Source organism: Heteronotia binoei, chromosome 19, assembly GCF_032191835.1.
Source record: "Heteronotia binoei isolate CCM8104 ecotype False Entrance Well chromosome 19, APGP_CSIRO_Hbin_v1, whole genome shotgun sequence".
NCBI classification, from domain to species: domain Eukaryota; kingdom Metazoa; phylum Chordata; class Lepidosauria; order Squamata; family Gekkonidae; genus Heteronotia; species Heteronotia binoei.
In genome coordinates, this window is record NC_083241.1 from 36427474 (window position 1) to 36443434 (window position 15961).

Genomic DNA, 15961 nt, shown 5'->3' on the forward strand with positions numbered 1-15961 from the left:
CTGATCCCCTCCCCAATACGAACAGTATAAAAGGAAGAAGATATTGGATTTATCTCCCACCCTCCACTCCGAATTGCAGTCTCAGAGCGGCTCACAATCTCCTTTACCTTCCTCCCTCCCACAACAGACACCCTGTGAGGTAGGTGGGGCTGAGAGAGCTCTCCCGGAAGCTGCCCTTTCAAGGACAACTCCTACCAGAGCTATAGCTGACCCAAGGCCATTCCAGCAGGTGCAAGTGGAGGAGTGGGGAATCAAACCCAGTTCTCCCAGATAAGAGAGCTATAGCTGACCCAAGGCCATTCCAGCAGGTGCAAGTGGAGGAGTGGGGAATCAAACCCGGTTCTCCCAGATAAGAGAGCTATAGCTGACCCAAGGCCATTCCAGCAGCTGCAAGTGGAGGAGTGGGGAATCAAACCCAGTTCTCCCAGATAAGAGAGCTATAGCTGACCCAAGGCCATTCCAGCAGCTGCAAGTGGAGGTGTGGGGAATCAAACCCAGTTCTCCCAGATAAGAGTCCGCACTGCACCAAACAGTGCTTGGGACAGGACAACTGCACTGCACGCCTGATAGATAAGTTTTCCCTTACAGTCCTGAAACGGACACTTCCCTCAAACAAACTTTTCAAAACTTGCTCGACAGTCAAATCCCATATAAGATTTCAACAGTGGGCACATCCATAAAATTATGCTATAAACCTATTCGTCAGCTGCCTGGCGCGAAACAGCAAGGTCAGGCAGAAAGAGAGCCAGAAAAATAGTCTGAACCACAGATGCCATAATTTACTGACCGCTCAAAAATGGCAAGCCAAGCACTGCTCACTTACTTCAGAGGAATTCGTGAAATGGCGTTCAGGTTGGTGGAAGTGATCGCCGCTTGAAGGATCTGCTCCAGGGCCGTAAATCCCCCCGCAGCGTGGAACGCCACCTGATCTGCAGCATTCTGGATTTTTTTTTTTAAAAAAAAGACAAAATTAATTAGCCAAAATAGCTCACTGAAAAATCAAGCAAAGGTTGATCAGATTTCACAAAAGCTGATGTTCAGTGCTGTTCCTCTCTTGATAATTAGACCTGGATGTAAGAACATTATACCTTCAAAACAATGTCGAAATAATAGGTCCAAACAAACTTTTTAGTGTATATCTCAAAATTGCACAGAAAATAAGGTTATAACTGTGGAAGCTCTTTTGAGATAAGGTCACTAGCATGAAGGCGTCCCCCACCCTGTTTACTCTGTCTGCCTATTTATTTAGAAGAAGAACTGCAGATTTATACCCTGCCCTTCTCTCTGAATCAGAGACTCAGAGTGGCGTAAAATCTCTTATTCCTTCCACACAACAGACAACCTGTGAGGTGGGTGGGGCTGAGAGGGCCCTCACAGCAGCTGCCCTTTCAAGGACAACCTCTGCCAGAACTATGGCTGACCCAAGGTCATTCCAGCAGTTGCAAGTGGTGGAATGGGGAATCAAACCTGGTTTTCCCAGATAAAAGTCCACGCACTTAACCACTACACCAAACTGGCTCTCAATTTAGGAGATTTATGCGCACAGCCCTGATATCTCCACAAAGCAACAGCTTACGTGCCACTGGTTGAAAAGCCAAAAGGCCAGAATATGTTCTTGGGGCAAAAATCAGATTTGAAATACACCAATTGCCCTCCAATTCAGAAGTTTTCTGCAGGCTGTGAACTACACAGTACTTTAACGTTCATGCCCAGGCATGTATCTCAACCTTTATTTATTTACTTTAGATTTATATGCCGCCCACTCCGTGAGCGGACTCTGGGCGGCTAGCCATCATAGCAAAAACAAGTCAGATTACATCCATAAAAGAATAAAAAAAAATCTAAACAATTTAAAACTACATTATTAGCCGCTATAAAAAGGTTTCATAACAAAGGCGGTTTTCCTTCATATCTCAGTTCTCTGTTCCTTTGTTACTCTATTAGCAGTCTTACAGACGATGCTGTTTAGTGACACAACAGTGGAAGCCTTCTCCCATGTTAGTTCTTGTAGGCCTGTCAAAAAAGTTCGGTTTTGCAGGCCCTGCAGAATTGGGAGAGATTTCGCAGGGCTTCCGTGGCCTCTGGGATCCACTGGAGATGATGCATTCATCCTCCCAGAGATATCACTGTGCAGGTGGGCGAGGGGAATCTAAACCCTGAACGATAACCAACGAACATTTCAAAAACCTATCTCTACAACGCAAAAAAACGGGAGAGCAATTTACGAGGAACGGCCTTAGCGTCTACCTACATAGGGGCACACGAGACACTTAAGCTCCCTTTGTTTATTTTATTGTTCACGTGTGATTGTATAGGCAGAATTAAACTAGATCCCCGAACGCGTGTGGCTCACTTATTTCCCTACCTGATACAACACCTTAATGGCTCTGAATCCCCCCCTTATCTTTCCTCCTATAGTCAGAACTAATAGGATTACAGGCTTCCTTCCAATAATACAGCTCAGCTCCATGCCAGCAAAAAGAAAAAAGAAAGAAAAAGACAGCCGAAAACCTGAATTACACAGCCCCGGGAATCCATCCAATTATTAACTAAAGTAACTGTTATTACCTAACCTAATCAAAGGAGAAGCAGCTGTTAATCTTTGGTGGCCTGCAGTGCAGCTCCGGTCAGACTGGATGAACTGTCTTTGTACTTGACTTCTCTGCAAATGATAATTATGTCCTTTGTGATCAAGGAGGAAGAGGTGGCTGCGCCAGAAGCCGGGATGGCAGATGGGGGAACAACGGCTGCCGTGCTCGTGACCGAGGCTGAGGCGAGCCCACCCGGTGGCCCCTCCAAAAGCACCTTCTTGTGGCATCGTACCCCAAAAATCATGTCAGTCTCTACGGTGCTACTGCTAGGATGTAGCTGTTCCTACTGCATGGTGACTCATGGAGGATATGGAGGCCCCGGAAAAATTGTCCTTGGAACAGCACTACATTGTTTTTAAGAAGTGTATAACTGTGCATTTTGTCGTACTGCTGGTTGGTATATACATATATCTCACGAGGGAATGAACTATCAAAATAATTGTCAATACATTTTTATGTGTGAACATGGAAATCATGGAACAAAAGCCGTGATCCTAATAATGTCACCATTTGGCCATATGGTGCAAAATGTGAACCGATTAATGCCTATTTTGGCTTATTATATCAACAACTGTTATCAGTGCACACGTATATCTTTGACCACAGAAGAAGGCTCACTGGGTCAAATGCATTTCGTCTTGTTTACTGTGACTGTGGTCTTATTTGTATGTCATCAACTTGTGGATATTTCTTTGTATTATTTAATGCACACTGAGGACAATTTAGTCCAGTGGTTTCGATCCAGAGGCTAAATTCAAGGACTATGTTTTTAATTTGTATTTTCAGTGCATTATACCTTAAATTGATTTATTTTAATTCCTTTTTAACATTGTTCCTGCTCAACCTTTTTGGTACCTAATTCAGTGTTTGGGTTGGAGTTGTATTCCCTGTTTTGGGGTGGGTGGGTGGATGCAATATTGTGACCAAAATAAGAAAAATTGGCTAACAAAAAGCTTCAGTTATCCCTTTTTAGTACAGGTAGATCTTGTTCTCTGAACGCGACAGGTAGTGGCATTGGTCCCAAGCAAGATCCAAAACACAGAAGCCACAGGAATACCTTTTATTAAGAACAATCATTAATAATAATAATAAATTTTATTTCTATCCCGCCCTCCCCGCCCAGGCGGCTCAGGGCGGCTAACAACATTTAAAACAATTAACATAGATAGATAAAACATTAAATTTAACAATTAAAATTTTTAAACATAAAAACCAGTCAATTAAATTAAATACATAATTCAAATTGCATTAAATGTATCTGGCAGCAATAAAATTATTTTGGCGCTGGTTCTGCCAGTTTAAATGGTTCCATAATCGTATTATGGATGGCGGTATTATGGATTAACAACACCACGAAACAGTATGCACGTTTTCTTAATTTTTTTTTGTAAGGAACAGTTTAGGTATTTGTGGCTGAGGCTTTTGTTCTTAGATTCTATTATCCGAGATCTATCCCTGACCAAAACACAGCCTTCACTTTGCCTTTTGCGGAAAAAAAAAGGCCGTCGTGTTCCATGAGATTTACTCTCAGCGTAAGTATGCTGAAGACTGCAGATATGTTTTTTCACACTGGGATGGCAGACAGCATCGATCTCTCCTTTTTTATGCAAGGTGGCCGTCTTGGGCACACTTGCTCTCAAGGAATATATATTTATAGGATGAGCATGCAAGCCCATATTCAATGAAACATTCAGATTTCCAGTAGTTTTGCTGACCTGTCCCGGATGGCCAGGCTAGCCTGATCTTATTGGATTTTGGAAGCTAAGCAGGGTTGACCCAGGTAAGCACTTGGATGGGAGCCCACCAAAGAAGTTCAGGGTTGCTACGCAGAGGCAGGCAATGGTGAACCACCTCTGCTCCATCTCTTGCCTTGAAAGCCCTACGGGGTCGCTGTAAGTCAGCTGTGACTTGACAGCGCTTCACACACACACAAACCATTTTGCTGAAGTGCTCTGGTTTGGGGGCAGAATGCACAGAGAAGCAACTTGACAACTTGGACCTTTTGGGCCACCATCACCTGCGAAGGAGTTGACAGGTACAGTGTGGTCTCCTTTGGAGTACTGTGTGCAATTCTGGTTACCGCACCACAAAAAGGATATTATAGCATTGGAAAAAGTGCAGAAAAGGGCAACTAGAATGATGAAAGGGTTGGAACACTTTCCCTATGAAGAAAGGTTGAAACGCTCGGGGCTCTTTAGCTTGGAGAAACGTCGACTGCGGGGTGACACGATAGAGGTTTATAAGATTATGCATGGGATGGAGAAAGTAGAGAAAGAAGTCATTTTCTCCCTTTCCCACAATACAAGAACTCATGGGCATTCAATTAAATTGCTGAGCAGTCAGGTTAGAACGGATAAAAGTGAAGTACTTTTTCACTCAAAGGGTGATTAACATGTGGAATTCACTGCCACAGGAGGTGGCGGCGGCTACAAGCATAGCTAGCTTCAAGAGGGGATTGGATAAAAATATGGAGCAGAGGTCCATCAGTGGCTATTAGCCACACTGTGCGTGCGTGTGTGTATATATATATATATTGGCCACTGTGTGATACAGAGTGTTGGACTGGATGGGCCATTGGCCTGATCCAACATGGCTTCTCTTATGTTTTTATGTTCTTAACTACCCTTTATAAGTGTTTTCTCCCTCCTGTAAACAGAAAGGAACCTTGGGTGGAAAATTTAAAGAATGATGACTATAATACCGTAATTCATTTGAGAAAAAAAAAACCCTGTTCGATCTCCATTAAAAAGGCGAACAAAGCAGAATCTTTTCAGTGCTGCTGACAGACACCAGAGGTCAGCAGTACTACAGAGGAAACTTGGTGCAATGCTTAAAGAGGATCCAGACTAATCAGAGTCCAGTTCCAAATTTACAGATAAGAGCTTTTTTTGGTAGCAGGAACTCATTTGCATATTAGGCCACACACCCCTGATGGCACCAACCCTCCAAGAGCTTACATGGCTCTTAGTACAGGGCCCAGAGATAGAATTCTAGCAGGGCTCCTTTGTATATTAGGCCACACACCCCTGATGGAGCCAACCCTCCAAGAGCTTACAGGGCTCTTAGTACAGGGTCCAGGGACAGAATTCTAGCAGGGGCTCCTTTGCATATTAGCCCCCCCCCACGATGGAGCCAACCCTCCAAGAGCTTACAGGGCTCTTAGTACAGGGCCCAGAGATAGAATTCTAGCAGGGCTCCTTTGCATATTAGGCCACACCCCCCTGATGGAGCCAACCCTCCCAGAGCTTACATGGCTCTTAGTACAGGGTCCAGAGATAGAATTCTAGCAGGGCTCCTTTGCATATTAGCCCCCCCCCCCCCGATGGAGCCAACCCTCCAAGAGCTTACAGGGCTCTTAGTACAGGGCCCAGAGACAGAATTCTAGCAGGGGCTCCTTTGCATATTAGCCCCCCCCCCCCCCCCCCCCCGCGATGGAGCCAAGCCTCTAAGAGCTTACAGGGCTCTTAGTACAGGGTCCAGAGATAGAATTCTAGCAGGGGCTCCTTTGCATATTAAGCCACACACCCCTGATGGAGCCAACCCTCCAAGAGCTTACAGGGCTCTTAGTACAGGGCCTACTGTAAACTCCAGGAGGGTTTGCTACATCAGGGGTGTGTGGCCTAATACGCAAAGGAGTTCCTGCTACAAAATAAAGCCCTGCAGTAGATACATGTAGAATTTGCACCCTGACCTGGATGGGCCCAGGCTAGCCCTATCTTGTCAGATCTCAGATGCTAAGCAGGGTTGGTTCTGGTTAGTACTTGGGCGGGGAGACCACCAAGGAAGTCCAGGGTCACTATGCAGAGGCAGGCAGCAAGCAAACCATTTCTGTTCACCTGCCCTGATCTGGATGGCTCAGGCTAACCTGATCTCATGAGATCTCAGAAGCTAAGTAGGGTCGGCCGTGGCCGGTACATGGATGGGAGACCATCAAGGCAGACCAGGGATGCTAAGCAGGGGAACGCAATGGCAAACCACCTCTGAACATATCTTGCCTTGAAAGCTCCATAGGGTCACCAAAAGGCAGCTGTCACTTGGGAACATTTTCATTGTCATGCGCAGCATTTATCAGATCACCTGTGCATTTTTAAAGAACTCTGGAATCCACCCCCCCCCTCCATCTAACCCACTAGTCCTGTAGGTATTTATTAAGGATGCTGCCATCTGGCCAGTTACAGACTTCCTAAGGCAGCTGACGAAATCAAAACAATCTAAATTACAATCTCTGCGAAATCACAGTTGACACCAGAACCAGGGGTGGAACTCTAGCAGAAGCTCCTTTGCATATTAGGCCACCCCCCCCCCGATGTAGCCAATCCTCTGAGAGCTTACAAGGCTCTTTTTTGTAAGCTCTTGGAGGATTGGCTACACTAGGGGTGTGTGGCCTAATATGCAAAGGAGCTCCTGCTAGAATTCCACCCCTGCCGGAACCACTAAAACAGTAGTTAGACACGTTCACAAATTAAAACAGGCCATAACGAAAACAAAAATGAAACAAAACCACAGCACAGTGCTTTCGTTGGACTGCTTTCAAGGACTTTCTGGAATAGGAATGCCTGTACTTTGTTCTAAAAGGCCTGCAGGTATACAGAGTTGATCTCGTCCGCAGAGAGGGAGAAAACCGAGCGTCTCTGACCCCTGCCCCAGCCATAGCAATTCACGGCAGCTGCCACAAGTTCCTCATGACTACTGGTAATTTCTACTGTCCCCAAAGAAACCCTGATGTCGAAGAGGGAATAAGGTGTGTGTATGGGAGATTACGAATTGTCTGATGGAATGAATTGCACGGGGCCTCCTTAAGAGAGCTCTTGTTATTGCTCTGAGGAGCACGGGAACGTTGGCTGGCAGTAGGGTCCCCAGGTCCCCCCAGCCACTGGTGTGTTGGGGGGTGGGGGTGGAGGATTCCAGTTCCAGGTTAGGACCTCTGTAGGGCACAACGTCACAGAGTCCAAAGCATCCGTTTTCTCCAGGGAAACTGATTTTCTTCAGGTGCAGCCTCTTTTCAATTTGTTTTTGTGTAATGTGCTCTGTCTATTAATCTTGTTTATATTGGCGGAACAGTCTAACTACTGTCCGTGATTGGCCCCGAGCCCGCTTGCGGGGAGGGGCAGAACACAACTTTGAAAAAGCAATGAACAAATCTCTGTAGTCTGGAGATGAGCTGTAGTTTTGGGGGATACCCAGGTCCCACCTAGAGGTTGGCATCCCTAGACCAGAGCTTGAGAAGGGTGGAGTGTGGAGAGGTGACGGAGCTCAGAGGAGATAGAATTCCATAGAGTCTAGCGTCCAAAGTCACCATTTTCTCTAGGGAAACTGACCTACGGAGATGGGCTGTAATTCAGGGGGATCCCCAGGTCTCATCTAGAGGCTGGCATCCCTAGACCAGAGCTTGAGAAGGGTGGAGTGTGGAGAGGTGACGGAGCTCAGAGGCGATAGAATTCCATAGAGTCTAGCGTCCAAAGTCACCATTTTCTCTAGGGAACCTGACCTCTGGAGATGGGCTGTAATTCTGAGGGATCCCCAGGTCCCACCTAGAGGCTGGCATCCCTAGACCAGAGCTTGAGAAGGGTGGAGTGTGGAGAGGTGACGGAGCTCAGAGGAGATAGAATTCCATAGAGTCTAGCATCCAAAGTCACCATTTTTTCTAGGGAAACTGACCTACGGAGATGGGCTGTAATTCTGGGGGATCCCCAGGTCCCATCTAGAGGCTGGCATCCCTAGACCAGAGCTTGAGAAGGGTGGAGTGTGGAGAGGTGACGGAGCTCAGAGGAGATATAATTCCATAGAGTCTGGTGTCCAAAGTCACCATTTTCTCTAAGGAAACTGACCTCCGGAGATGGGCTGTAATTCTGGGGGATCCCCAGGCCCCGTCTGGAGGCTGGCACCCCTAGCCAGAAGGATTCTTAAGTGCTGTTTTCAAAACTGATGGCACTTTCCCACTAGGAAAAACACACCCTCCCAAGATCCTGGAACAGGATTTTCATTCGGCAAGGACATGTTTGCATTAGCAGTCGTTTCCTTTTGGCAAGACGTGTGGGAAAGGCTTTGCTCTTGCGGGGTTGTTTGAAAACCTCCATAGGCCACCGTTGGCCATTTTTGCAAGTCAGGGTCTTTAAAAGAGCTGTCCATGAAGAAAAAGCAGGGAATACATGTTTTAAAGGAGGAAGGAGGAAAAATACCAGGAAGATAGAGGAAATAATTGTCTGTCTGTCTATCTACAACATTTATCTGTATTTTTTTTTTAACATATTTGTCCTTCAAGGAGCTCAGAGAGGCAATTTCCATACTTTTTGAATTGGGACCCCCGTTCTGTACTTAGTGTATGGTGCGGAACTCTGAACTAATTTATATTTTCAGTATTTATTTAAAAAAACAGCATAAATGAGTAACAGGAGTTCTGGCAAATAACGCAGAGCAAAAAACCTAAATGTTCTTGCTCCACTTCACCAGGCTCTTCTCTCTGGGTCTTCCAACTAGAACTGTCAACTTTGACTTGAGAAATTCTTGGGAGATTTGCCACCGTTTGAGTACCACAGAAAGCCACAGTTCGAGAACCGATGATTCAGGGATATTGGGCTCATTTTATTTGTTATAGTGAGCCAAGAGTTCAGAGGATCCAGAATGAGGCAACCTGTAAGAACATAAGAAGAGCCCTGCTGGATCAGACCAGTGGTCCATTTAGTCCAGCATCCTGCCTCACACAGTAGCCAACCAGTTCCTCTGGAGGGTCAGAAACAGGGCAAAGAGGCTGAGGCTTTCATAAGAACATCAGAAGAGCCCTGTTGGATCAGACCAGTGGTCCATCTAGTCCAGCATCCTGTCTCACACAGCAGCCAACCAGTTTCTCTGGAGGGCCAACAATGGGGAATAGAGGCTGAGGTCTTCGTAAGAACATAAGAAGAGCCCTGCTGGAGCAGACCAGTGAGGGTCCATCTAGTCCAGCATCCTATCTCACGCAGTGGCCAACCAGTTCCTCGGAAGGCCAACAACTAGCAGAGAGGCTGAGGCCTTCCCCTGATGTTGCCTCCTGGCTCTGGGATTCAGAGGTTTAGTACCTCTGAATGTGAAGGTTCCCCTCAGCTGCCATGGCTAGGAGTCACTGATAGACTTATCCTCCACCGATCTATCTAATCTCCTTTTCAAGTTGTTTATTCCTGTGGTCATCACTACATCCTCTGGCAGCAAATGCGACATTTTAATCACTCCCCATGTAAATAAGTATTTCCTTTTGTCCATCCTGAAACTACCGTCCATCAGCTTCACTGGATGCTGCCCTCGATTTCTAGTCTTTTGAGAGAGGGAGGGGAAAAATCATCGTTGTCCGCTCTCTCCACCCCGTGCACAATTTCATAAACCTCTTCGCATATCCCCCCCCCCTTACTCATGTCTTTTCTAAACTGAAAAGTCCCCGCCTCTTCAGCCTTTCGTCCTAGGGTAGGGGCTCCAACCCCTTCATCATCTCCGTTGCCCTCCTCTGTACTTTCCCCAGCTCTGTGGTGTCCTTTTGGAGATACGGTGACCAGAACTGTACACAGTTATTCCAAATGAGGCTGCACTACAAAAATGAACTCCTAAATTTAAGAAATTGATGGAGGGAGGAAAGGAGAGGGGGGAATAATATTTAGACAATTTTGATGGAAGGCACAACAGTTTACAGAGCGCACAAGAAAAGCAACGAGGGCCTGTGAGTTAAATCTGTATCTATCTAGCATGCATCTATCCTGCCCTTCTTAAAAAGCTCTTTAGGGCAACGCAAACACTTCTCCCTTTCTTGTTTTATGCTCACAACAACCCTGGGGGTAGGTTAGAGGGGGGGGGGAGGGGGAGAGAGAGAGAGGGGGGATGATACTTTGGATTGGAATGCAGAGATAGGCAGAGTGCTAGGAGTTAAGAGAACATAAGAGGAGCCATGTTGGATCAGGTCAATGGCCTATCCAGTCCAACACTCTGTGTCACATAAGAGAAGCCATGTTGGATCAGGTCAATGGCCTATCCAGTCCAACACTCTGTGTCACATAAGAGAAGCCATGTTGGATCAGGTCAATGGCCTATCCAGTCCAACACTCTGTGTCACACAGTGGCCACAAAAAAAAACCCCAAGTGCCATCAGGAGGTCCATCAGTAAGGTCAGGACACTAGAAGCCCTCCCACTGTGCCCCCCTCCCAAGCACCAAGAATACAGAACATCACTGCCCCAGACAGAGAGTTTCAGGGAGTTTTTGGTTGAAGAGGCTAAAACTGATTATTTTGAGTCTGTAGTTGAGAAGAGGGGGAGAGAGAGAGAGAGAGAGAGAGAGAGAGAGAGAGAGAGAGAGAGAGAGAGAGAGAGAGAGAGAGAGAGATATTGGCCCAGTGTCCCCCAGCAAGCTCCATGGAACAAAAAGAGACTTCACCAGAAATATGAAAATCTACTATGGTTGTCAGGCATATCTGTTGGCCATTCCTCCACTTAGGGTGGTCTGTTTGGCATCGACCAGAGCCCAGGTCTTTTTACAACTCTGGCTCTGTGTACTGGGTTTCCCCGAAGAAGCGACGGGTTGGGGCCGCTCCTTGTAGAGGTTTTGCAAGGCCTGTTTGCCAGGGGGGTTGAATAGCAGATAGCCTTTAAAGCAGAGCAGTGGGGGTGGGAGGTGGGGAGAGATAGTTGAGGTTTGCTATTTTGTCTTTCATTTTAGCTGGCGACATTTTAACTGGTATTGTGAGCCACCTCGAAACACGAATTAGGGCGGGATATAAACCTTTAAACAAATGAACGGCAAATTTGAACCCAGCTCTCTTGACTCCGTTCAATTGCCCAGCAGTCCTTAATTAGGGAAATCTACAAATTGGGGGGGGGGAGGGTGTCTTCAGAACTTTTGGAAGCAAATGGGGGCACTTGGGATCTTAGGCAGCTCCCCCCCCCCCTTCCCTTGGCTTCTGACAGCCTGACCGCCCCACAGCGGCTTCAGGCAGCCAGCGAAGGAGAGCCGGTTTATACTGTTCACCGCGCCCCGAAGAGAGGACGAAACCCCAGATTTCTCTCTCCCCCGCACCCCCACACGGCCTTTAGAAAAATGGCACACATCCCAAAAAAAGAATCCAACCTAGCATTAAGGTGCTGGCTTTTGGCCACCGGGAACAAGGGTCTCATTGAACGCATGCCTGAGATCTGCGTATCACATCCCTATATCATAAATATATCTATATAAATAAAGCTGTCTTGCCTGGCGCGCTGTTCTTTTATGAGGGTTTTTTTATTTTTTAACCTGTGAACTTGGGAGGCATTCGCCCATAATGTCACCTAATTGGTGGGTGGAACTGGGCCTAAAAGGTTAACCCCCCCCCCACAAAAACGGTTTAAGCCGGGGGTGTCAAATTCATTTGTTCCGAGGGTTGGATCTGACATAAATAAGACCTTGTTGGGCCGGGCCGGGTGTGTCATAAAATGCAATGCCAGGAAAAGGAGATATAAACTTCATAAACGACACAAACACAATTAAAGAGTTTTTAAAAACTTAAAATAAAATGTGCTTAAAACATTAGCACTTGTTGGTCTTAATGGTGCTTTCTTTGTAGAAGAAGAAGAAGAAGAAGAAGAAGATAGAAGATACTGGATTTATATCCCGCCCTCCACTCCAAAGAGTCTCAGAGCAGCTCACAATCTCCTTTCCCTTCCTCCCCCACAACAGACACCCTGTGAGGCAGATGAAGATATTGGATTTATATCCCGCCCTCCACTCCGAAGAGTCTCAGAGCGGCTCACAATCTCCTTTCCCTTCCTCCCCCACAACAGACACCCTGTGAGGCAGATGAAGATATTGGATTTATATCCCACCCTCCACTCCGAAGAGTCTCAGAGCGGCTCACCATCTCCTTTCCCTTCCTCCCCCACAACAGACACCCTGCGAGGTAGATGAAGATATTGGATTTATATCCCGCCCTCCACTCCGAAGAGTCTCAGAGCGGCTCACAATCTCCTTTCCCTTCCTCCCCCACAACAGACACCCTGTGAGGCAGATGAAGATATTGGATTTATATCCCACCCTCCACTCCGAAGAGTCTCAGAGCGGCTCACAATCTCCTTTTCCTTCCTCCCCCACAACAGACACCCTGCGAGGTAGATGAAGATATTGGATTTATATCCCGCCCTCCACTCCGAAGAGTCTCAGAGCGGCTCACAATCTCCTTTCCCTTCCTCCCCCACAACAGACACCCTGTGAGGCAGATGAAGATATTGGATTTATATCCCACCCTCCACTCCGAAGAGTCTCAGAGCGGCTCACAATCTCCTTTCCCTTCCTCCCCCACAACAGACTCCTGTGAGGCAGATGAAGATATTGGATTTATATCCCACCCTCCACTCCGAAGAGTCTCAGAGCGGCTCACCATCTCCTTTCCCTTCCTCCCCCACAACAGACACCCTGCGAGGTAGATGAAGATATTGGATTTATATCCCGCCCTCCACGCCGAAGAGTCTCAGAGCGGCTCACAATCTCCTTTCCCTTCCTCCCCCACAACAGACACCCTGTGAGGTAGATGAAGATATTGGATTTATATCCCGCCCTCCACTCCGAAGAGTCTCAGAGCGGCTCACAATCTCCTTTCCCTTCCTCCCCCACAACAGACACCCTGTGAGGCAGATGAAGATATTGGATTTATATCCCACCCTCCACTCCGAAGAGTCTCAGAGCGGCTCACAATCTCCTTTCCCTTCCTCCCCCACAACAGACTCCTGTGAGGCAGATGAAGATATTGGATTTATATTCCACCCTCCACTCCGAAGAGTCTCAGAGCGGCTCACCATCTCCTTTCCCTTCCTCCCCCACAACAGACACCCTGCGAGGTAGATGAAGATATTGGATTTATATCCCGCCCTCCACTCCGAAGAGTCTCAGAGCGGCTCACAATCTCCTTTCCCTTCCTCCCCCACAACAGGCACCCTGTGAGGTAGATGAAGATATTGGATTTATATCCCGCCCTCCACTCCGAAGAGTCTAAGAGCGGCTCACAATCTCCTTTACCTTCCTCCCCCACAACAGACACCCTGTGAGGTGGGTGGGGCTGAGAGGACTCTCACAGCAGCTGCCCTTTCAAGGACAACTCCTAAGAGAGCTGTGGCTGATCCAAGGCCATTCCAGCAGCTGCAAGTGGAGGAGTGGGGAATCAAACCCGGTTCTCCCAGAGAAGAGTCCGCACACTTAACCACTACACCAAACTGGCTCTCCTGTATCTCTCCTGTGCAATCCAGGGAACTGGGCAAAGGAAGCTCCGGCTCTCTCCTTCCTTCCCTAGGGGACCAGGAGGGGGAGGAGCCTCGGTCAGTAGCTCTTGGCTCAGTAGCTCTGCTATGCGATTGAGAAAGCCTGGCAAAGCCAGCTGTCCCTCCTTCCCCAAGGCAGGAGTCTCAGCCAATGGAGAAAATGGAGGCTTTGCTCTGTAGCGCCTGGGTAACTGAGCAAGCCTGGCAAAGCAAGCTGTGGCGGAAAAGGAAGCAGACGACAGCCAGTTGCTTGGGGGCCTGATCCAGCCCCCGGGCCGCATGTCTGACACCCCTGCTCTAACCACTACACTGCACCGACTCTAAAGTACAAAACAGAATGGAATTGAGTACGTTTACAAAGACTAAACCATGCCAAGTCAGGGATCCCCATGGGCACCACGTCACCCACAAACACGTTTCCTAATGCCCACCAGACATTTTTAGAAAGCAGGTGGGGCTTTTGCCATGCAAGGCTTGACTAGCTGTTGGAAGAAGAAAAAAAATATATTCCGCCCTCCATTCTGAATTTCAGAGTCTCAGAGCGGCTTACAATCTCCTTTATCTTCTTCCCCCACAACAGACACCCTGTGAGGTGGATGAGGCTGAGAGAGATCTCACAGAAGCTGCCCTTTCAAGGACAACTCCTATGAGAGCTATGGGAGACCCAAGGCCAGTCCAGCCAGTTTGGTGTAGTGATTAAGTGGGCAGACTCTTATCTAGGAGAACTGGTGTGATTCCCCACTCCTCCGCTTACAGCTGCTGGAATGGCCTTGGGTTAGCCATAGCTATCGCAAGAGTTGTCCTTGAAAGGGCAGCTGCTGTTAGAGCCCTCTCAGTCCCTGCCCCACCTCACAGGGTGACTGTTGTGGGGGGAAAACATATAGGAGATTGTAAGCCGCTCTGAGTCTCTGATTCAGAGAGAAGGGCGGGTATAAATCTGCAATCTTCTTCAGTAGCTGCAAGCGGAGGAGTGGGGAATCAAACCCGGTTCTACCAGATAAGAGTCCGTGCACTTAACCACTACACCAAACTGGAGATTTGAACCAGCTGTGCAAATTTGGTAGCAGCTGCTGCCACAGCACAAGGATCTCCCCAGTGCGACCGAATGTTAAGTTGCGGCATCTGTTTTGTGTCTGGCTCCTCCTCCTGTGGCAGCCATTTTGTGCCTCTTGTGGCGGCCATTCTTACTGTGTCAATTCCGAAGGTGCCCGCAGGTTTTAAAAAAAGAGGGAACCCCTGAGCTAGACCAAGAGCATCAGCGCTTCCATCTCTGTTCCATTCTGGGCGCAGGTTTCAGCACAAATGTCAAAACCAGAGAGGAGACAGAAGGATTTTTGGTTCGCAGTGAACGGGAGCAGCTCCACCCGGGGTCCCATCCTCCTGCGGACTCCTTGTCCAGTCTCGCTCAACAACGCAGGCTGAATCCCCCGACAAGCTGTCAAGTTGTACAGGCAGAAGAGTAGCCAAGCATATTAATACCCAATAAACAAGAAGGAGCCATTGACAGAGTTCGAGACATTTAAGTTCTTCGGTTTCTTTCTTTTTTTTTTTAAACGCAGCCCTTCCTAAGACTTATATCCCTACGACGTGAAGGCGCAAGGATTATTCTTGGCAGGGATCCTAGACCGGCTGTGTTCTAAATAAAAACCAAACCAACACCGTCACCGCAGCCGCACAAAACTAATTATCCGGCTTCTGTGCCAAGAAAAAAAAGGAGGAGGGGAGGAGGAGGAGGAAAAGCCTCTGCTCATAATAAACGAGGCCAAGCCGATAATGTATATTCGGCAATGTTTATTTTACAAAGAACGACCAATCAAGCGCACTTTATTCGGAGCTTCTTTCGGTTCTGGCAGAGTTGGAAACTTATCGTCCCCCCCCCCCGCCCCAACCCTCCGCCAGAGTAAGTAGCACAACAGCGAGAAAGAAACACAGACAAGGAGCAATTGGGGGAATTGTTGTGTTGTGTATTGAGAGAAGATATAAGTGGACATCTTCGGGTAGGTACAGATGAGTGCGGCGGGGGGGGGGGGGGGAGGGGAACCTAGGACTCCACAAAGCTGAGCCCACCCCCCCGATCTATCAGTTCATACTTCCTAATCTTTATTTATTCATTTCATTTGCATCCGGCCTC

At 47.7% G+C, this 15961-nt stretch overlaps 1 protein-coding gene across 2 annotated transcripts in view; it reads right to left on the bottom strand.

Annotated features, from left to right (window-relative positions):
- SCAPER (S-phase cyclin A associated protein in the ER) overlaps positions 1-15961 on the bottom strand; it is a 251036-nt gene that overhangs the window by 93183 nt on the left and 141892 nt on the right. For both annotated transcript variants that reach the window (XM_060259908.1, XM_060259909.1), the window contains one exon: positions 824-939. In XM_060259908.1, the coding sequence (XP_060115891.1) occupies positions 824-939 (116 nt within the window). The remainder of the gene's footprint in view (positions 1-823; positions 940-15961) is intronic.